The sequence below is a fragment of the Paramormyrops kingsleyae genome, chromosome 3 (genome assembly GCF_048594095.1).
Source record: "Paramormyrops kingsleyae isolate MSU_618 chromosome 3, PKINGS_0.4, whole genome shotgun sequence".
Lineage (NCBI taxonomy): Eukaryota > Metazoa > Chordata > Actinopteri > Osteoglossiformes > Mormyridae > Paramormyrops > Paramormyrops kingsleyae.
Window position 1 is genome coordinate 32,434,202 of NC_132799.1, and position 22,663 is coordinate 32,456,864.

Consider the following 22,663-nt stretch of genomic DNA (forward strand, 5'->3'; position numbering starts at 1 on the left):
AGCCCTTAACCCCACTCCTCCAGGGTACTGGTGAGCCCTTAACCTTAATTCCTCCAGGTGTTGGTGAGCCCTTAACCCCAACTCCTCCAGGTACTGGTGATCCCTTAACCCCAACTCCTCCAGGTACTGGTGAGCCCTTAACCCTAACTCCTCCAGATGCTGGTGAGCCCTTAACCCTAACTCCTCCAGATACTGGTGAGCCCTTAACCCCAACTCCTCCAGGTACTGGTGAGCCCTTAACCCTAACTCCTCCAGATACTGGTGAGCCCTTAACCCCAACTCCTCCAGGTACTGGTGAGCCCTTAACCCTAACTCCTCCAGATACTGGTGAGCCCTTAACCCCAACTCCTCCAGGTACTGGTGAGCCCTTAACCCCAACTCCTCCAGGTACTGGTGAGCCCTTAACCCCAACTCCTCCAGGTACTGGTGAGCCCTTAACCCCAACTCCTCCAGGTACTGGTGAGCCCTTAACCTCAACTCCTCCAGGTACTGGTGAGCCCTTAACCCCAACTCCTCCAGGTACTGGTGAGCCCTTAACCCCAACTCCTCCAGGTACTGGTGAGCCCTTAACCCTAACTCCTCCAGGTACTGGTGAGCCCTTAACCCCAACTCCTCCAGGTACTGGTGAGCCCTTAACCCTAACTCCTCCAGATGCTGGTGAGCCCTTAACCTTAACTCCTCCAGATACTGGTGAGCCCTTAACCCCAACTCCTCCAGGTACTGGTGAGCCCTTAACCCTAACTCCTCCAGGTACTGGTGAGCCCTTAACCTTAACTCCTCCAGGTACTGGTGAGCCCTTAACCCTAACTCCTCCAGGTACTGGTGAGCCCTTAACCTTAACTCCTCCAGGTACTGGTGAGCCCTTAACCCTAACTCCTCCAGATACTGGTGAGCCCTTAACCCCAACTCCTCCAGGTACTGGTGAGCCCTTAACCCTAACTCCTCCAGGTACTGGTGAGCCCTTAACCCCAACTCCTCCAGGTACTGGTGAGCCCTTAACCCCAACTCCTCCAGCTACTGGTGAGCCCTTAACCCTAACTCCTCCAGGTACTGGTGAGCCCTTAACCTTAACTCCTCCAGGTACTGGTGAGCCCTTAACCCTAACTCCTCCAGGTACTGGTGAGCCCTTAACCCTAACTCCTCCAGGTACTGGTGAGCCCTTAACCCCAACTCCTCCAGGTACTGGTGAGCCCTTAACCTTAACTCCTCCAGATACTGGTGAGCCCTTAACCCTAACTCCTCCAGGTACTGGTGAGCCCTTAACCTTAACTCCTCCAGATACTGGTGAGCCCTTAACCCTAACTCCTCCAGGTACTGGTGAGCCCTTAACCTTAACTCCTCCAGGTGAGCCCCAACTCCTCCAGGTACTGGTGAGCCCTTAACCTTATCTCCTCCAGGTGAGCCCCAACTCCTCCAGGTACTGGTGAGCCCTTAACCTTAACTCCTCCAGGTGAGCCCCAACTCCTCCAGGTACTGGTGAGCCCTTAACCTTATCTCCTCCAGGTGAGCCCCAACTCCTCCAGGTACTGGTGAGCCCTTAACCTTAACTCCTCCAGGTGAGCCCCAACTCCTCCAGGTACTGGTGAGCCCTTAACCTTAACTCCTCCAGGTGAGCCCCAACTCCTCCAGGTGCTGGTGAGCCCTTAACCCTAACTCCACCAGGTGAGCCCCAACTCCTCCAGGTGCTGGTGAGCCCTTAACCCTAACTCCTCCAGGTGCTGGGGAGCCCTTAACCCCAACTCCTCCAGGTGCTGGTGAGCCCTTAACCCTAACTTCTCAAGATGCTGCTGAGCCTTTACTCCTAACTCCTCCAGGGTGCTGGCCACTGACTGGCCTTGCTCTCTGACCTTAAAATTTTCTCACTTGTTTGTCTTCTAAATGCTCTGTGTGTGGCAGAATAGAGGCACAGGAGAGTATTGCTCTAAAAATAAATACCAGCACAAACTCAGAAATGAAAGGCCCTTCTCTAAATAAGATATTTAATCAAAGACCAATTTGACCAAAGACCAATTGGATTTCATTAACTGTGTTACCCATAGATGATCACATGCCATGGAGGTAGAAAGCAAGCGTGAGCTGACAGGTGTCATGACAGGTGCTGGATGTAGGGCTGTACAAATCAGGACTGCAGAATAAATTCATCTCAGGTGTGCAGCTCATTGAGCTGGGGATCTGTGTCTTTGTGTTCCTGGGGGGGTAATCATGGCACCATCGGGCCCTGAAGTGATATTCACCAGCTGAATGTGAAATCAAAGTTTCCTCTCTATGATGTCTGGCTGAGAAAACTGCAAGAGCACAAAATTCAAAAGCCATAAATACTTAATAGAAAGCCAGAGAAAATGGTAGGCTACCCCTAATTGCCAAGTTAAGCATATGTCAACACAGTACATTCTGGCATAATTATTGAATAAGGGCAAAAATCAACTTGTGTTTTGCAAGCACTTGAAGAAATGCATGTTATTTATTAACACATAGTTTCTGTGCACTGGTGAAGATTAATGAAGAGAAACAGCCATTGCACAGAGACCAGGGCCGTACATAATGGTTCATTATTTAGGCTAATTATCAGCAGTATTTTCAACAGCAATTCAGGTCAAAACAACCCAACAAAAACAGCCGTAAATTAGGCTGCAACAGCATTAGTAAATTATGATTGAACCAAAGAAGAATTGTATAGATCCTGGCCACCACTCTGAGATTCTCTGCTTTTTAAAAATGCATCATTTTCTTGCAGATTCCTGGAAGACAAGCTCATTCTGAAGCAAGCTTGTTGAGCACAGAGGCAGGGACCCCCTTTGGCGTTAAAAACTGCGGAGCCTGATACCCTGGGCCTAAAGAGGACTGTGCTTAAGCCTAATCAAAGGAGGAGCAAAGCCTGCAGGCCCCAGACACACTCAGGGAGCGGTAAATAAGAAACCGGTTCCCTCGCAGCAACCTGCTGACTTTAAGAATTACTCACGCCTGGCCGGGCTGCGTTCTCCACAGTCAGCAGAAGTACAGTGAATTATTTCCCATCTCATTTCATTTATCTATCTGTTATGTCCCACATAGCATGGATCGCAGATCCGGGGTGTAGAGTAACCCAGACCCAACACATGTTACCTTTGGTGCACCAGAAAGAACGCGGTGATGCACAATGATGAAAGAAAAATCACCCACATTTAATGCAAACCAATAAGACTTCATTCATAAAAGCCCAAATTATATCCATCTTATTTTTTTTTTTTAGGCAAGGCAAACGAGATTGATTACTCACCGAGAGATGCGATTTGATATCTACAGATCAGCTATATTTTCAGACTGTATACCTTTATGTCATTAGCAGAATTAGCATAATCTCAACGTGCATCATGCATGCTAACACACAAGGGACATGATTCTATGCTCCACCCTCGATCCTTATGCCTCTCTCTTGCTTACTGCGTCGGTGACTCAAAGGGTTTCCAGGTCATAGCCAAGATTTCACCAATCACGTTAACCTATTTCAGTTATTATCCTTTATAGGGCGGCACAGTGGCCTCACACCTTGCCGGTTCAAATCCTCCCTTGGCTCTGTGTGTACATTTGTATGTTTACCTGGTATTTTGTGGGTTTACCACTGCAGTCTAAAGATATGCAGTTAGGCTAATTGGTTCCTCTATAATGCCCATAGTGCATGGGTGTGTGTGTGTGTGTGTCATGTACATATTACATTGTGGGGACCAAATGTGATTAAAAACCTCTTATTTTGACGTTGTGGGGACTGTTTTTTCAGGCCCCACAAGTGGAAGCTTAGTTTTATAAAAATCTATGACTGCAATCAAAAAACTAAAAATGCCAAAAGTCTTGTATTTTGTTTGGTTACATATGGTTAAGGTCAAGTCTGGGTAGGAGTTACAGTCATCATGTTGGGATTAGGGTTGAACCCATTGAAATTAACTGATGTTCCCCACAAAGATATGAATACAAACATCAAAGCCAAAGTCAAGTCAAAAAGTCTTTATTGTCATTTGTGCAATTTACAGGACACACAGAAGATTGATATTTTGTTACTCTCAGACCCCACATCGAGTGTACTAACAATAATAAGCAAGACAGACACAAGTTCCAAAAATTAATTAAAATTAAATGTGTGTATGTGTGTGTGTGTGGATTAGGTTCATATTACATTGTGGGGACCAAATGTCCCCCATAATGTAATAAAAACCTGTTTTTTTATGTTGTGGGGACCATTTTTCAGGTCCCCACGAAGATCTGTGAATGCAATAAAAAAAAAAGAAAAACTGCCAAAAGTCTCTTATTTTGTTTGGTTACTTATGGGTAAGCTTAGGGCTGGGTAGGGGTTAAGGTTGTCGTGTTGTGATTAGAGTTCTCCCCATGGAAATGAATGGAGAGTCCCCACAAAGATTTAATTACAAACACGCCATTCACAAATACACAGCAGAGAACATACAATTTGGCAGACATTGATTTAGTTCCAATCCATTCAGCACCAGATTATCAGAAGCTCCAACAACTTATTTGTAATACACTGTTTTACGAACATCTTTTTCATGTTTTTAACACAGCTTATCAACTTTTCCCTAAAACACAGACCAGCTCCCTTTCTGCTGCAAGACATTTAAAAACTTGACAAAATTCTAATATCATGGCGGCAACTTTCCTTGCTCCAGGACAAAATCCACATGGTGAATTACCCTGAGAATTGTGGGATACAGTCAAGGCAACCAGGTGCTGCAGTCCTGCTATCGACGTCCTTGAAAATCGTACAGTTTACTTTGGCAGGTGACTAAGCGAGTATCAGCCTGATCTGTAACAGAAACTCTAGTCCTCTGTGTGAAATAAAATAAAAAATAAAAAACAACAACAGTAAAGAGGATAGCGAAGAGTCATCCAGTCTCATTTAAAAATGTCAGGATTTTGATAATAATTCTATTGTTGCAGTGATTTAGTTTCTGCTCACTGGGCTGTTTTTTCCATCTTACTGCTGAGGTTTTGTCAACCTTCAATCAGATATTCAGAATGATTGTTTTTCTAAATCGCCAATATTACTTTTTTTTCCAAGCACACACTGATTTCCTTCCATTACATTTGCAACAAACCATTTAATGCTTCATCACTCGCCAAAACATTTTATATTTGGCCCACATAGAGTAAAATCTATAGGGTGATTCTATGTAGCATCTGCCATCTTTAATAATGCCCAGAGACAATTTCCCATGGATTATGTGCATCTGCACTGCATCCTGCATTTTAAAAGGAATAGCTCTCATGCATTTTTCATGATAATCAGAAAGGGATCATGCACTGTGCCTTTTTTTGTATAGCTGACAAGTATCCGTACCCTGCATTGTTCTTATTAATTGCATAGTATCACTGGGTGCTGGAATTTGCTCAGCATATTTGGTTACCAGTCTATTTTCAGTAGAAATTATCCCAGTGCCAACAAAGACTAACTCGTGCCACTGTTTGCTCACCCACCCCCTACTCTGGAAGCCCGGTTGAGTCATCACCGCAGCGCTCGGGCAAGGTGACTCTGCCGTTCTGCAAGACTTCCTGATCGCTTCTGCAGGTGGAGGTGACACCTGAGCCGTCGGCCCACCTCACTGCAGCTGCTGGGGGTTTTGACAGCTCACCAGCTGAAGGGAAATGCAGGTGGCAGTCAGGGACGTGCCGACCAGCCTCCCGTTCTCCACGTGCTGGTTTCCAGCTTACATTTTGTACCATGTGGCTGTAGGATGTCACCTCATGCTCTAGATAATCTTATGGTTGTCCCAACTACCAGCTTCTGCTGGCAGAATGTTCTCCAAAGGGCCCCGATTCTATATATACCACTCCGATTTGGTTCCTCTTCACTTATCATAGAATCACTTTGTTCAAATATAACACATTTCTCATCTTCTATTGATGCTTTTGAGTCTTTTCAAGTCAATAGAGCCTCTGAAGATTAAATCTAGAAAGATATACACTGAGACACCAAACAAATAGGTGTCACCATCAAGAAAAAGAGGCGTGATATATATATGAAGTATCATCTGCACCAGAAAAAAAATACTAAATGTGATTTTATGAATTAGCGTCTTCCTGTGGACGTCACCCCCTCCCCCCCCCAAAAAAAACACACACACACACACACTTATTAAACAGTCTAAAAATAGTTCCTTTTATGAAATTTGATTAGACTTTCATGCGAATGACTATTAATCTATACTCATATCAAATGCTTGTTCTCGCCGCATCTCCCCAATTCACTAAACATTTAATCTTCTTCAATGACACGAAGGCAGGAAAAATTGCTCAAGGTTGTCTGCTAGCCGTTTTTTAAGCCTCTGGGCGATCAACTAATTGCCTTTTATCCGTCGTTACTTTAACGCACATCTTTCAGCAGCGCAGCATTTGAACGGCCCGAAAGCGACGTGCAGCGGGCTGGCCGACCAGATGCTTTCGCTGTCGAAGAAAAGGGCTTCTTTTTTCGTTCCTTTGGCGTGTTCAACACATTAAGTTGCAACTATGTCAATTCGAAATGGATTTAACTATTGCACAAATGTTCCTTTAAATATTCGTATATGGCACTGTTCTGTAGGCTATGTTATGATGTGACAGTGGTTACAGAAAAACCCTTGTCTTCATGCCGCAAAGCTGTGATATGAAAAACATGATTTTCTGTTGTGTTACCAGCAAAGAATACATTAATCTCTTACAGTAGGCTAACTCTTACTGTATATGCGAACTGAAGGTTCCCTCTTTTTCATGAAGGGCCACCAACTAAATTATAAGCAGGTTCCCTTATAATTGCAAGTATTTAGTCATCAGAAAAATATAGTGAACCCGGTAAGAGAAATGCACCCTGTCTGGAACTCAATAGTAGACCCTTAAATTGGTCTTCGTACTTAGTACTCTAGGTTCCAAAAATGATATAAGCCGCTTTATTTTCTTATGAACGCTGAATATGAAGTCGGTCACGGGCTGCCGTTCAGCCCTCTCTCATGTTTCCGTGCCAGACTTTTCAGGAATGTCAGTCGTCTACACTGAAGTCCCTGGAGTTCCCCGCTGGCACACATCCGTCTGTCAACATGACTTCATCACCGGCGAAGCCCAGGCGTTGACCTACATGGAGCGACTGTCACCGCAGCAGAATTCCAAGGATCCGCGCGGCCATGCGGCAGCTTGCGCGCGCCGAACGCGGCTCCGCGTGGCCGTGCGGGAGCCTGCGCGCGCCGAACGCGGCTCCGCGCTCCCGCTAGCCAAACAGACTGGGGATTTCGGAGTTCACTGGTGCGATGGTGATGCTGTGAAAAATATATCGACTCAACTGGCAAGGGACAGGAACACATTTTCACATTTACAACTTTGCACAATATGCATGGCACAATTTAAAAAATATATATAATTAACAGAAGACTGGGGAATGCTGATTGCAAATCCCTCTAAAAGTAGGCCTACTATTTATAGAAAACAATTTTCACTTATTTTATTATAAATGTTACATTTTGCCATTACGCTAGCACACTTTTTTCTAGCTGTCCCAACAGTATAATGAGTAGGCTAGTAATAAAAACAAGGATCACAGTGTGTTTGAAGTGGAATGTATATTCAAGTATATGAAAATAGTCTTCAAATCAGATTTAACAGAGACACAGGAATTCATGAATGAAATAACATCTGAGGAGACATGATACAAGGCAACTACTATACAATGAGCACGTTTAATTATGGCCTTGGGTTTACTGACCCAGATTATAAAAATACATCTGTGCAAGTCGGTCAGAGTTAAATTATGCCGCCTCGATTCCCAGGTTTTCTAATTTGTCGAGGAACAAAAACAAGGCTAGTTTACGGTCAACTGCGCTTTCGAAATGAAATCTTTGGTTGGTACTATTAACTATTTGGGGGTTAAAAGACTGGCCTTGATAGTAGTTAGAGAAGAAACCCGCTTATAACATCAAAACGGGCGTCAGTTGAAACTTTCTTAGCGCGGTGTGTGCTGCATACTTCAATTATTTTGAATATATTTCATTGTGCCGTTAGCATACCATTAATATATTCTTTTTATGTGCATAATTCACAATTTCTGTTTAATTACTCAGCAACAACATTCTTACATTAACGAATGTAAAGCCTAAGACAACATATGCAACTAATAAATAAAATACCACAATCTGATGAACTAGATAAACTGTATATGATGCATTCTGTTAAAGACTTTGGAGAAGAGACGGGAAATACTGGAGATGCACGTTGCTGGGAGCGAGAAGCGGTCAGTGAGACTCAAGGCGCCCTTTGTTAGTCAAATATCGGGAGGCAACATCGATTCTTTGCTGAACATCCCATTAACCTGCGGATACAATAAATTAAACTAATTCAGGTGTCATGGTAGTTTGACGTACAGGGACAGAATGCGTTCATAGGCGATACTAAAATAGCACGGACTTCAAGGGGAACACAGAAATAAACGGTGCTTCATATTTTAGGAATGTCATACTCCCGGGTCCTAGCTCATAGTATAGGAGAAAAATTGGCTCAGGGTGGTTTGAAATTAATCAATAATTTGTCCGATTTCACGAATGAACTCAGAAAAGTTAACCTCTCCAATCATTCAGAGTCGTAATATACAAAGTTCGTAAAAATTATTTTTCGTTAGTTTAGACCCCACAAGTCTAACAAATCAAGGATTCGTTACTCGTGAATTTCATTTTTCTAGTTTATCATGCCAGCGAATTAAATATCCTGCCGTGTTAGCATAGGCCTGTTCGGCGTTGCCAAAAATCGGAATTATTTTCTTGACCAACCGATGTGGTTATAATATCAAATTGGCCCAAGTAACGCAACACGGAGCGTAATCCTATACACGGGTTTCGTGCTTTAACTTCATTGTAGCGAGACACAAGTTTGCAATAAAACCATAATTTCAGAAACAATGGCAGCAACGTGGCGGCGCAAAGTGTGATTCAAAGTAAAGATCCTAAAGCAACATCCAGAGGAGACGGACAGTCCTGCAGAGCAAATCCCCCACGAACAGCAGTTTGCAGGGCTGACAGTTCTGGGAAAGCCTCCTTCGGGACCGGCTTACCGCAGCTATTCCCGCATCCAGGGTAAAGTCACTCCACGCTTTGCGAGTTCCTGATCATTTTTTGCTGCACCAGCAACTGCTGTTTCTGCCTCGTAGACTTGACGGCAAGGATCGCCTGCTTGTTCTTGTACTGGACCATCTGCAGGGTTATCTCGGCGTTCCAGCCCTCGTCCTGCGGACACCTGAAATCGATCTCCTTGCCCTCGATCATGACCACCGTGAAGTAGACGTATTTGTCCTTCCTCTCGACGCAGTCCACAGTCTTCATGTTGGAGAAGGGGAGCTCCTTGACTTTGCGCGGCTCGGTGACCTGCTGGTGCTGCTGGGGACGCGGGTCGTCATGCTGCTTAGGGTGGTGGAGCCGGAGACCATCCTCTGTGAGGACGCAGCGTTTCTTCTTCCACAGCTGAAGTAAGCCGTCGCTCCGCTTCTCCAGCAAGCCCTCCTTCAGCACCTTGCCACCACCCTCCAGCATGGCGTAAAGACGCACGACTTTGAAAGTCACCGTGTGTTTTTCAGAGCAATGCAGACACCGGCCCCGCTAACGCTGCCGCTTAAAACTATCGGCGACTCCCGGCTCTTCGGCAGGAACCTTGTCGACGCCGGCTGGCGGGATTGAATGATGGCTTGGTCCGGTCTGGCTGGGGTTTCCCCCAGGCTTTTCTAGCGGACCGCCCCCCCATCGCTGCGCGGCGGAGTCACGGGGGATGACAGCGAGGGCTTCTGACGTGAGGACAGCGAATAAAGAAAGTGCTAAAATACCATAACGGCTTTAAGAAAATTCACTTTTAGCGGATAAAACTCTCTCGTATTAAATTTTTAAACCTTTTGAGTGTGGGAGAATCTTAACTTGCGCTTTACAAGATAAAGGCATTTTATACTTTAGGATCGGTTAAGGGGGCCCTCTACTGGCCAGTCTTTGCGTGATCATTAGCCAAAAACGTGATACCCGAATAGCCTTTGACAGACGTCACAGACCCATATAAAAAAAAAAAAACGAAAGACACTAGACAGGTGCAGGCTTAATCAATTTATTCAGGAATACATAATACACGTAGTTAAGAGTACATTTGAATTTTATAGCATAGCGTTTTGCTTTTACAACAGCTGTTCAGAAGGATCCAAGTAGGACCCATAACACCAAATGACAGTCTGCCACGAGGTTACGCAGCATTGGGGAAATCCTCCAGAACAGCAGTTTAAATCACCATGACCAATGGCTCTGCACATGGGTGGAGCAGGTCACAGATTTTAAACCAGGGCATGGTGGTTTACCCCAAAGTCAGGTAACTACAAAATCCCACAAGACCAGATTTCCTTCAGCCTGCCTTTGAGATCCAATCAAGTTGGAAGGGGGTGGGGGCTTCTACCTACCCACGAGAAGAGACACTGAAACAGGAAATGAGCACAACAGCCGCAACCAGATCTACCCAACTCTGCCAAATGTAAAAAAAAATGCCTAAACACAGCCAACACTGTTACTGGGTAACATTTGGTTTGGTATTTAAACACTCTTAGCCTGATACATATAAGTGCCCTGTACACCACTTCCTTTGGGCAAGTCGTGGGGGGGGGGGACCTGATCTACCAGGCTTTAAGCACTTGAGTTATGCTGTAGACAAGAAGTTCTACGTGGCAGGACGTCAGCTGACAGTTAAAGGAGGCTTCACATCTCCTCTGTTAGAAGTGCTGGATGGGACTACAGACTTCACAGAGGACACAAATGACACACATTGTACCAAGTGCTACAGAGAAGTGTGCCTAGGTAACTATGGCAGACACTAAGACAAAACTCACATAATACCATGACACACAACCTTCAGATAAAATGGAATGCGGCTTGATCATGTTTGTTGACCGTCTCCATCTCTTTCCATTTGAAATTCCAAACAAGATCCCTGTTTTTTCTTTTAAAGAAAGCAAAAAGGGATCAGAAGTAATCCAGGCTGTTTTTTTTTGCCATCTGCTTACTGAAATGTATGAATGGGAGGATAGAATGGCAGATCACCGACACCACGGATGCCCTAGAATACTTTACTAGTTCCGTGTTACATGGTGGGGTGGAGTCGAAGGGGGCTCACTGAGAAGCTGCCATCTCACTACAAGGTACAGGGTGAAAATTTCGGGTGTCGCAAAGCTACACATATCAATCCGACAAGGGCAGGAACACGTGCAGAGACACAACTCAAGACCTTCCAGAGTGTATATTGCTTTGGTTGGTTATTTGGGGCAAGGAACAGGTCACAACACATCACCCCCGCCCCTTACCACTTCGTACTTCCCTACAGCTGCTGTCCAAGAGATACAACGAGACTTCACAAGAATCCAAATATTTAGCAATGGACACATTCATGCCTTTTAAAGAGGGATTTACGCCATTCTATTTGTACAGACAGTCTAGTAAAATACTATGCAGAATGAGCCACTGCTTGGAACTCGCCCCCTATGAGTTTTGTAACAAAAAAATTGAATTCCTTTAATCTCTACCAAGAATACAAAACATTATAAGGCGATATTTAACTTGTGTGAGAAGCCATTACAGTGCAGACGATCCTTATAGCCATGGCGTTCACTGCTGTTTACATTCGGCTGGTGGGTTGGGGTCCTTCTGTTGGGGGAGGGAGAGAACATTGTTAATGCAAGGGAGGGGCCGTGGGAACAAAGACCTTCACGCTCTGCTCTCAACACGAGATGCACCACTGATGACCTGAAGGCAAGACAAACCACCCTCAAATGGCTGGGAATAAAGAAATTAGTGTTCAACTAATAATGGAAGCGAGGCAACTACTGAGACCGCAGGTTATTCCAGGTGGTATTCGGATGGACAATCAGCTGTGAAGCTCAGCCAGCAGCGAAAACACTCAGCCTGGCAGTGGTTTCATTCAGTAAGAGACATGTAGCTTCCATTCTAAGGCACACAGATTCAATCTGAAAGTAAGACTCTGATATGCAGAGACAGACCCCAGGTACCCCTTAGGACATCTAGGAAAAATGTAAAGCAAATGGAAAGCGATGGAAGCACCAAGAAGTGAAGGTTCAGAAAATTGGAGGATTTCAAAAGCTCTTACAGACAACTTAACCACAGTTTCTGAAACCGGATATCTAAATTTGAAAAACGAAACAAAGTCTCAGGCAAAAAAAAAAAAAAAAAACTGAAAACCGATTAAACTGACACTAAAACCTCAGCTCAAGGATTATACCCATGCTAATCTGTGAACTGGACAAAGAACCGTCAACACAAAGCATTCAGACTTCAACATACAGAAGAAAAACACTTATGCAACCAGAAGTACTACAGAAACTCTTTCCATCTCGCTGTCGCGGCAGAAGGGGTGAGAGACACGGGCGGGAATGAGCATTCAGAAAGTCACAGTGTGCTGTACCTACCACGTCAAAAGACTAGACAAGCAAACATTAACTTAAAGCAGAAATCACATGGCCTCATGACACTTTTGTGATGCGACAATCCAAGGAGAGCATCATCTGCCAAATGTAATGAAAAGCTTTGTATTCCTTTAAAGGAATCCATATGAAAAACTGAAATTTCCAGTCATACCTCGTTCAAAAAAACACTCATTAAAGCAGATAGAAGCTGGCAAGCAGAAGAGCCAGGTGCAGGCATCAGGCAGAAAAAGCTCATCTTATCCAAACTGCAGACTCAGTTTTCACCCGTCAGTACAAGTCTGGGTTCCAAGCTGTCACATCTCATGCAGTTTACCAGCTGACTGTCTTGGTCCAGTTAGGATTTAGGGTGTTTTCAGCTGACATTTGGCTGCATTTCACACAAAATTTTTTGTCTCAAGCTCCACTTTCTGCTCTTCCTTGTGGGGTTTCCAATACTTCCCAGGCTGATGAGGGGAAAAAGTGATTCGCTAGCAGAACTGAGTTCAGCACTTTTCACTACTTCTGCTGAGAATCTGTAGAGACTAACATGGAAACGCGATTGGATGCGAACACTTGCCCCCCCCCCCCCCCCCACCAAACATTAGCTAATGGAGGAAGTCCGGCTTTAAAAGCAGTGTCATGAGGCTGCATGGAAACAAAAACGGATTTAAACAATATTAAACAAAGCTAGTTCCCTACTCAGTACAGCTGGCTTTTCATGCCCAGAATTTATCCCAGAAAGGCTTAGGATTATCATAACCCACTGTCTAGATCCGATCAGTTCGAGACCAAGCAGGATGCCTCTGGAGAGAAGTGCGTGGGTGCAAGCAGTTTTGGTACCAGCGTGTTCTTGTGCAGTGCCACATTCAAACACTGATGGGAGTTTCTTACGCATGTTCTGAGGGCAGAAAGAAAAATTATTGGTTTTGAGAGATGACCAATCAAATTGCAGAGGATGTGGGTCCAAGCAACTAGAGGAGGCAGGACTAAGACATCTGATTTGCTGGTCCTGCCTCCAGTTGGACCGACAGATTCTACAACCCAATTGGTCATCTCTGAACCAATCATTTTTCCTTCAACCCTCAACTTTTTGTACAAGTAAAAACACCCATGAGCCATTCATACAGCACTACGGCCATCACCGGTTCCCCCGGCTTCTACCACGTACACCAACACCTCAGTTATCACCAAGCCAAAGGTACTGATAGCACATATTCTTATGCTGAAATATGTCCTTTCGTGACATCATGACTAAGGGTGTTCCTCTGCCGATCAGATCAATCACCCACCTTGGGATCATAGTCTGGGTCGTTCTCCTCGTCTGCTTCCTCCGCACCCTCCTGAATCAAAATAAAAATGTTGAGAACCTGCTCCTTGAACTTCCACCAATTATAAATTAGGATGGCCATTCTTCTTCCATTAGGTTCCAAGCCAATAGCTCACAGTGGTAATTAAACTGAAGACAGACTTCCATAGAGAAACCACATGGCAGTGGTCACCAACCCTGCTCCTGGAGATCTAACACCCTGCAGATCCTAGGCGCCGCCCTAATTTAACACACCGGAAACAGGTAAGTATTACAGCCAGCTTTCTTGACGTCAAGTTGGCTCCAAAACTGAGAAGCTACTGAAGGACCTGATTGTCTATCAGGTGTGTTAAATTAAGGCTGTTCCTAAGCTCTGTAGGATGGTAGGTCTCCAGGAGCAGGTCTGGTGACCACTGACAGGCAAAACAAACTCAACACTAATCACCATGCTCATTAAAACTGCCCAAAGAGTGTTACTTCCTAAAATAGACCAGCCAGACAGTACAGGGGTTCTGGGAAGTTTCCAGCAAAGAAGTTCCTACCTCCTCATCAGCCTCCTCGCCTTCTTCATCATACTGAAAGGCAGCAAAAGGAAAGAGCTTTAGACATTTAGCACGACCGTCACTCTGCCTAGCTCAGAGTGCATGGACCCGACTCACATCGTCGTCGTCGTCGTCCTCAATGGCTTCGCCCGTGAAGTACAGGATGGCTCTCGGAATGATGCGCTCACGGAGGAAGTGTCCGATCTCGAAGTCGGCAGCGAGGATGGCCTCCGAGTCCTCATCCTGTGAAAATGGAGGGAAGAACGTCAACCACCGCCAGCCCTTCATAAACCAATCACACTTCACCAGCAAGGAAAGGGTCGCAAATGATTCCTCCGCCTCACTTACCAACTCCCCCTTCTCTGGAACTGTAAAGAGGGGAAAAAAATAAGGGTTAAGATCTGCATTGAAAGGGAAACTGCGCACACTCCGGGGGGGGGGGGGGGGTCTACCTTCTGGTGGGGAAAAGAAGTTGAAAAAGGAATCGTTCGGGACAGTCTTGGTGACCGTCCTCACTGTCCCACGACCCTTATGTTTCTGCTTCTTCTTGATGGTCTTCAACGTGACGTTCTTTCCTTTCGTCCAGTCGATTTGGCAGCTGGATTGAGGAGGATAGAGGGCAGAAGTCACATCACACTCTGAAGGACTACCATCTAAAAGGTTGGTACGCACTTCATGGCTAGCATGCCTGCGCGATTCCTTACCCAGTACATCCCATAATCTCCGGTCCATCAAAGGAGAAAGGATCTCCCTCGTCCGGCTCCGACTGCATCTTGTAGGTTTTCGTTAACACTCCGTTTGCAAAGAATTCGTTGGCCGAAAAGTAAAACTCTAAAGTGAAACTCTAACGAGAGAGAACAAGAGCAGCAGTTAGAGAAACTACTGGATTATTTAACCATCAAGCTTGGCACAGAATCTAAAGCCGTTAAAGGATTTCTAATGCATGAACAGACAGACCATCACCCTGCCAAGCATAATGGCCACAGCTAATGCTTACCATTGGTTGGCCAGGGTCTGAGAACTTCACTTTGATGTCCTCTAAGTGCTTGAGAATGGGCTCATCGTGTTCCTGGGGGACACCAGTATTTAACAGGGAGCTCGGAGGTAAAAGATGCAGGACAAACCGTGTACACAGAACCCACTAAACCAGTTTAATTTCCGGGCTACAGCTACTGAATACTTTGATATCTCATTATCAGAATTTGATCCAAAATTAGAGTATTTTCAGGAGATCATTTTAACCATAAACACTTTCTTTCACCAATGAATTCTCCCTCGAATCCGTATGTTTTTAAGCTCACTCATGCACACAGTGCCAATTTACTTATTGCACATATGCCTTATGGGAAATATGCTTAACGCCTCGCACTAATGTGAAAACACCAGACCTCCCAGTTGCCACTGACAGCCAGTGCGATTACTTGCCTTCTGTGGCATTTTCCCCTCTTAGTTTTAACTCGACATGCCGGCAAGTACCCTCACTGCTACCAAAAATGGAACAGCCGTCCATCTGTACTATCCAAGCAACATTATTCAAATGCATGTTTTTTAATGGATTTTTCATTTTTTCTGCAAACATGTTGAATCTTGCAGCCCTATTTAAAATGATCACTCTGCACCAGTAGGTGGCAGCACCTTCCACAAGACCACCGCCGGCGTGCTCACGACACACACCTGCAGCATGTCACTGAGCAGGTCGACATTCTTGAAGACGGTCAGCCAGAACTCCGGGACGCCTTTGGGGTCTTCCTTCTCCTCGTCTTTTTTCTCTTCCTCCACTTTGGCCTTCTCCTTCATTTCTTCCTTTAATATATAAACAGAGGCACAGCTTGGGTGAAACACCAACCAGACTTAGAAGGAACCTGAGAACCCAACACAGGGAGGGGGGATCCGTTTTCATGCTGAAAAATGAATGGGCTGCACGGCGCCGGCACGGCGTGCAGGAACGCAGGGTTCACTAGTACCTGCTTACTTACTGTCAGCTGCTCTTCCTCATCCCCCTTCCATTCACACTCTTCGTCAGTAGGCTCATACATCGCGTTGACAATCTCGCTCCGCTGCGGGAGGACCGGAGGGAGAAAAGCGCCACATCAGAACCGCAGGACCTGGGCCATTCCGGTACAGGCACACGGACAGAGTGCCCATATGGGCCAGACGTACGCGTAACATCGAATGCAGTAGCGAGATATCAATCTCCAAGCCGGGGGGGGGGGGGGATCCTCACAGTGTGGGCCATCGGCTCGTTTAACCCAATAAAGCTGAGGCTACCAGCCGGAAAACAAAACGCGCTTGACAACACAATCGCACAAACCAGATTTCAGCCTCATTTCTTCCACTGACAGTCTAACGGCACACTGGGAATTACCCAGCAAAGAAGGCAGAAGAGTCATTCAGCTCTAAAAACACATGCAGCACAACGCGGGCTGAGCCGACAAACAGGATTAAACTCAGGCCCTTATTAATCCTCCTTGAACTAGCCCCCAGCCCCCATACCAGCACGCTAGACGAGGGCAGCTAGACAGGCGAATATCTGGGCACACGTCAGCCAATCAGGAGGGTCGACCAGGAAGTGCAGCAAGCAGGAAGATGTTTAAGCAGACCCACCTTCTCAAAGAGCGGCTGATAAAGGGCGGCGTACTTCCTCTCTAGTTCGTGCACTTCTTCGTAGAACTTGGCTTCGATCTGGGTGCACTTCACCTGAAGGTTCTTCAAGGCGTTGACGCGTCTCTTTACTACCTTGGGTAAACTGAGAGAGGCGTAAAAACCACAAAAAAAAAACGTGAGTTATGGGTCCCCTGTAAGTGGCCGTCTCAACACTCCTGGGAAGTCGTGCGACTGGCAGGGCCGGAGCCACAACCGCAGGGCTGGCGGTCACCAGAGTCCCGCGAATAACTGCTCTGAGACAGCCTGGTTTTCCAGGCCTCAACAACAGAGTGACGAGGGCCCAAGCAGCAGGTAGCCAGCCTTAGCTGGGTCTGCGGCACAGCAGCACACACACCACACTCGCATTTCATCAGTGCCTCTGAACCCATATGTCTGCCATGCCCCAGATTAGGGTAACAGGTGTTCAGGAAGCCCCGACAAGAATCATCACAGTTATTTGTTTGTGCAAACGCACGACTACAGCACTAAGTTTCGGGCCGCCAGGAAGCTCAGACAGGTGCTACCAAACCAGGACAAAGGTGTCATGGCTGGAGAAGGCCTCACCTCTCGATGTAACCCGACGGCGAGCCCACGAGGCCGTCGAGTCGCTCCTGAAGAGCCGCCAGGACCTGCGGGTTCTGCATCATCTGGACCGTGAGCTGGCGAGCTGGGTGCAGAAAGACTAGCCTCCATAAAGAGCAAATAACAACCCAAACCTATTTGTGGCATCTGCATTTGCACGAGCAGCAGGCTAATCCAGAGTGGCTTATAAAGTTTTACAGGGTAGTTTGTATCATCGGCCCACTACACAGAAAACACTAGACTCTCCACCCCCCACCGTAGTATCTACAAAGGGAAAATCAGCCAAAATGTTGGACATTACTCAGCTCCTCACCCCTAAACAGACAGAGGAAGGATGCCCCACGCAACAACCTGGAAGTTCTATCACTCAATCCTGTTATCAAGCTGTCTGATAACCCCTATGGTGGGCAGTGGCTAAGCAGCCCCCCCAGTGGTACAAGGGGGGGGTTTTCAAAGCGCTGATAACTGCCAACACCACCCCCCACCACCACCTGCCGTCTCATTAACGAAGATCTCGTCCTCCCAGACGCAGAAGCTTCCCGTCTCGATCTGACAACGCAACGGCATGAGAAAACAGGCACCCGTCTACAGGAAACGATTAAAGCCAGAGCCCACGGATCTCCGTGAGCACGAACGCGGGAAGCCGGCGGCGTGTGACCCCGAGGCAGTGACCGAGTCCTCATCTCTGCATCTCACATACTGCTGAGTCTCATCGCAGGCAAACACCATCCCGGCATCACAAAACTTGATTGTATTAGGATCGACAAATTAAATAAGTAATTGGGTCTCCTCCAAAGGTATTTCACGCTTGCACAACAGAGCAAACAGTGTTCAGAATGCTACGATTTAATGAGCTAAATCTCACCAAGTTCCAGCATACTGGGGGGGGGAACCCTTCCATGACAAACCTCTACATTTGCACAAAGTCAGCAGACACATGGGACGCAAGAAAAGCACCTACCTTTGCTGTTGCCATCCTCCACAGTCTCCTCATCCTCAACCTCCTCGACATCCTCCATGTCCGCAGGGTCCATTTCAGCCTGGTCTTTACTGAGAGGGAGGGGGTGACAGGGGGTTATTTTCGCACACACAGCACCAAGTATCAGCCATTAAAACAGAACCCAGCCCCCTAAGGGGAGACCCCGTATCAAACGCCATTTGCACCTCAAAAACGTGGCGGATGGAGCAGCCAAATCCCTAACCTCTTCGGAATCCATTAAAACGGATGCGCACTCCGTCAATCATCATCACATCACCGGACGGATGCAACGAGTCCAGGACACGGCAGATTAACAGGCACTGAGGGGCTGGAGGATGTTTGTCTGTCTGTCTGTACTGAATAGGCTGGCCACATGCCCAGGCTTATTAATGAAACCCAGAGAATTCCCAGTGGGAAAACAATGATCAACGTTTCCTCAATATGCATACTTGACTGTATTTGTGTTCCTGTGTAACGTCACCTTCCATTGGCGAAGACCAGTTCCAATACTCAAGAACAGAAGTACAGAGCGTGGTAAAAATACTCTGATGTGGTTCTTGCCCCGCCCCAAATATCAAGGATGCGTCGGTTGCATCTCCATCAAACAAGACCTATCCCATGATTCTTTGCGACCCAAGTTCATTTTTGGTAGGGGAGGTAGCAAGACCGGTCTTGCCAAAACCACAAGTACAATCTTTGAGTTCTTGGTCTTAAGAAACACCTAAGCTCTGGACTCAAGGGGAGACAAGCGAATGAGACGAGGGGGCCTGTAGAAAATCCCTCCTGGCAAATGAAGGCGATGACAGCAACAAAGTACCATAAAGCACTTAGTATGGGAGCCCTTTGTTTACCACACAGCCCCCTGCCTTCCTGACATGCGTGACCTTATCAGATTGGAATGCCAATGCATCTCTGCCAGTGAGCTTGGACAGAGCTCCATTGTGTGGGGGTGGCACCGGGAGAGCCGGGCAGTGGCTCCGACACCTTGACTTGCTGTCCACGGCAGCGAGTAAGAAACGCGTCCTTTCTCCGCAAGAAAGTAATGGATGATTGTCCTTGGTAGGGGCGGGGGGGGTGCCCAAATCCATTCACAATGTGGGTGTCCTATGTGCAGAGCTCCAGGGTCGCTACAGATAAGCTATGAAATGTATTTAGAGCTGATGAACCCAGATCAGCGGGGAAGCGCTTTCGAAAAGGCTGGATGCGACAAGCAGCAGCACCGTGTAGGCGGAAACACTTACTTGTCAATGTCTGCCATCTTGGTATGATCCCAGAAAATCCCTAGAGGGGGAAGAAAAGCAAAAAAAAAAATTAAAATGCTTCAGTACAGGAAGAATCGGTCACATTCTGGCCCTGGAAGGCCATTTTCTTGGCTTTGTCAATTTGTGATTTATCTTCCCATTAGCGGCCGCTAAGCAGCATACAAACACTTACAGCGAAGCTCAAAAATAAATCAAGGTCCATACTTCAGCCTTTCGCGTGAGGCTCACAGTCCTGCTGGGCCACTTTAAGGCAGATACCCCAATTAATCTCGGTACTTGAATAGCGAGGCTAAAGGGAGCGATCGGACCACCCCGTGATCCGTTTCCAACATTAGCCCGGGCACCCACAACATGGAAACCAATCGAAATGGGGCTCCCATATCACCGCAGACGAGGCCACCACAAAGCATGGAGACACACGACTAAGGAACTCATTTTCTCAACTCTGTCATTGATGCAGTAGAATATATATGATACTAACACAGAACACATGCGAAGGTCTGCGCAGATAGCTAAAGCAGGGCAGGCCGTTCAGAACAGAAGCTGAACACAAGCTCAGCCCTCGTACCGAGAACATCAGAGGCTCCCGTCCATTGCTAGCGTCTGAGATTTGACTTTACTGCAGATTTGAAGTTACTGTGGCCGTTTGACTTTATCCCAGCCAGCGTAAACAGTTAGGTGAAAGATCTCATACCAGGCCTTGCACGTCTGATTATTGGATAACCTACAGCCGTGACACCCGACAACCCCACAGCGATCACAAAACATCTGGTTTAGCACCATGAGCCATGGTGGACCAAAACTAAATGATGCTTAACAGCTAGATACCTTAGAGGCTACACACTGTAAATAACCACAGGAAACCCCCATTTTCCAAAGGAATTTAATAACAAATCTTTCCTGCAGAAAAACTTGGAGTAGTGCTCATTTGGGGCTCCATGTCTTAGACATTGACTGGGAACAATGGCTACCCTATGGATGTCCATCACAGAACCCCCAGTACCATCTGTAGAAGCAGTGAACCCAGCCTCCATAAAAGACGCCGAGATTGGTCTCCTGGCAGGCATATGGGGTGCAATTCCGGTCAAAACCACAGCAAACGCTCAGTCTTCTCCTCAAAACAAAAGTATCTGTGCAGGTCGGTAATTGTAGTGGAAATGTTACACGGCAAGATGTATTTGCCAGAAAATGAGAACTGACACATCCAAAAATATATATTTCCTACACTCTGCTCAAGCGGCAACTTTTTTTTTTTTTTTTAGCTCATGACGAAAGTCAAAAAGCACTACAGCATTTTATATATAATCTCAAAACCGACGTGAAGTCAACATGAAGGGCGAATGGCAACGCTTTTAGTGGCAGGGGCCCACGGACGGCACGGTGACCGGGGCGATCAGAGAGCAGCTCCGGCCTGTCAGTCTCACCTGCTAAGCAAAAGGGACATCGCCAGGCCTATTTTAGGGTTCTTTACCACCACCCCCATCATAAATAAATAAACGTGTATGTATGGCTTTTTATATCACATATGGTTGCCCCCATCCATTTCTCTTCAACTACACCCCTGCTATGCAATGAGGCGATGAACTTGAACTTAACAAAAGGTTACGCACATCGAGCCCCCCCCTCCTACTAGAGCGCCCTTTACCGTCTATCAGTCTTAACGCGGTTATGCTCAGCCATTATAACTATCCTTCGGTCGTGAAGCGGTTTAAAGCATCTTACTGATAAATCCACGTCTCTGCCTCAGCGGAGTTAAAGAGAACAGGCCTCGACACATAAGAGAACCGAATAAGACAAACAACGACCTAAACTAACTAGCGTTTCATTTACGGTTCAAATTTAACATTTACTGCGTCGCTACTATTGTTACCGAACAAATCCGCCTTAAGTAAACATAGCAAACCGAACCAAAGCCCCAGAATAAGCAGTTAGCGACGACGGTTTTAGGCTAGGATGCCCCGCACGACTGTATGCTACCCTCCCACCACTGGTTACCTGCTGAACTTCACACAGGGCGCTAACCACGTGTTGCAAAACGTGGCGACATAAGAAAAGAAAAAAAGGGGGGGGGGGTTCGGATAACTAACCAAGTCCCTTTTTACAGCGTTTGCAACTAGTCAGAGGGCATTTTTAAACTGGCTTTCTGGTACCGACCATCTTGTAGTAGCTAGTTAGCTGGTTAGACTGCCATACCGCGGAGGGGGGCGGCTTTACCAGGAGCTGGTTACCGCCGGAGGGGGATGCGCTGCCCCCCACCCCCCTTCGGCCTACAGTGTCTGTGCCTGGCGCCGGATTCACTAGGAAAGTCTGTCTGGGGGGGACAGAGCAGCGGGAGCCACTAGCCAGGGAATGCGAGCAGCCATGATTCCTACCGCTTATAATGCCTCGATGCTAAAAACTTCCACCGGCCGCCTCCTTCTCGGGCTCCCCTCCCGCCTTATTTAAGAAATAAGGTCAGGACTCGGGCTGAAATACTCAGCGCCCGCGCCCGCGCCCGACACGCTAAACAAGAAATGTCGCCACGGCATGGCAGTCAGCGGGCTCCGTACTAGAGACGCATCCTCCATGGCCGCGCCTGGCTAAGTTACACCAGGCATGTCGGGCGGGCGCGCGGTGATCCAGGCGCGCTCACTTCTCCCACACCCCCCAACTCCCGGGGAATTCATCACGTAGGGAACCGAGACGAAACACGGCAAACGCACCTGAGCCAAACGCAGCCGTGCGCCTTTTAACGTCCGCTTCCTCCCTCCGCCACTAACCTCTTGTTCTCAGTCGCCTCTTCGCGCACAGACGCGACTCTCAGCGAGCAGCTTAGCGCTGATGGCGGTAAGGAAGGAAAGGCAGCCCGCCGCCGCCGGCGCTCACATATGCATCCAGCGTCAGCACGTAACCCGGCGGTCACCAGGGCAACGCGCG

At 46.9% G+C, this 22,663-nt stretch overlaps 2 protein-coding genes across 5 annotated transcripts; both read right to left on the minus strand.

Moving 5' to 3' along the window:
- Positions 1–7,549: 7,549 nt before the first annotated feature.
- LOC111843381 (pleckstrin homology-like domain family A member 1) lies at positions 7,550–9,823 on the minus strand. The gene has a single exon (XM_023810917.2). The coding sequence runs from the start codon at positions 9,522–9,524 to the stop codon at positions 9,078–9,080; it is 447 nt and encodes a 148-aa protein (XP_023666685.1). The 5' UTR covers positions 9,525–9,823; the 3' UTR covers positions 7,550–9,077.
- Positions 9,824–10,066: 243 nt separating this feature from the next.
- On the minus strand, positions 10,067–22,663 carry LOC111843405 (nucleosome assembly protein 1-like 1-A). 4 transcript variants are annotated; one of them, XM_023810976.2, is made up of 15 exons: positions 22,507–22,663; positions 19,727–19,766; positions 18,468–18,556; positions 17,489–17,591; positions 16,886–17,027; positions 16,246–16,338; positions 15,956–16,084; positions 15,279–15,350; positions 14,986–15,125; positions 14,734–14,879; positions 14,630–14,649; positions 14,399–14,524; positions 14,282–14,314; positions 13,723–13,773; positions 10,067–11,657 (listed from the first exon to the last, which is right to left on the minus strand). In XM_023810976.2, the coding sequence occupies exons 2-15, from the start codon at positions 19,741–19,743 to the stop codon at positions 11,619–11,621; spliced, it is 1,200 nt and encodes a 399-aa protein (XP_023666744.1). In that variant the 5' UTR covers positions 19,744–19,766; positions 22,507–22,663; the 3' UTR covers positions 10,067–11,618. The 4 variants fall into 4 exon arrangements, with proteins under 4 accessions (XP_023666744.1, XP_023666743.1, XP_023666747.1 ...); XM_023810975.2 differs by having other exon boundaries at positions 22,450–22,653; XM_023810979.2 differs by having other exon boundaries at positions 16,258–16,338; positions 22,450–22,651.

Bases quoted from the DNA above. Each gene is read 5' to 3' on its own strand.
- LOC111843405 (XM_023810976.2), bottom strand. The intron at 14,650-14,733 runs GTAGACCCCCCC...CCCTCTTTACAG, and splicing joins CTTCTTTTCCCCACCAGAAG to TTCCAGAGAAGGGGGAGTTG. The intron at 13,774-14,281 runs GTAGGAACTTCT...ATTTTGATTCAG, and splicing joins GCGAGGAGGCTGATGAGGAG to GAGGGTGCGGAGGAAGCAGA.
- LOC111843381 (XM_023810917.2), bottom strand. From the start codon at position 9,524: ATGCTGGAGGGTGGTGGCAAGGTGCTGAAGGAGGGCTTGCTGGAGAAG.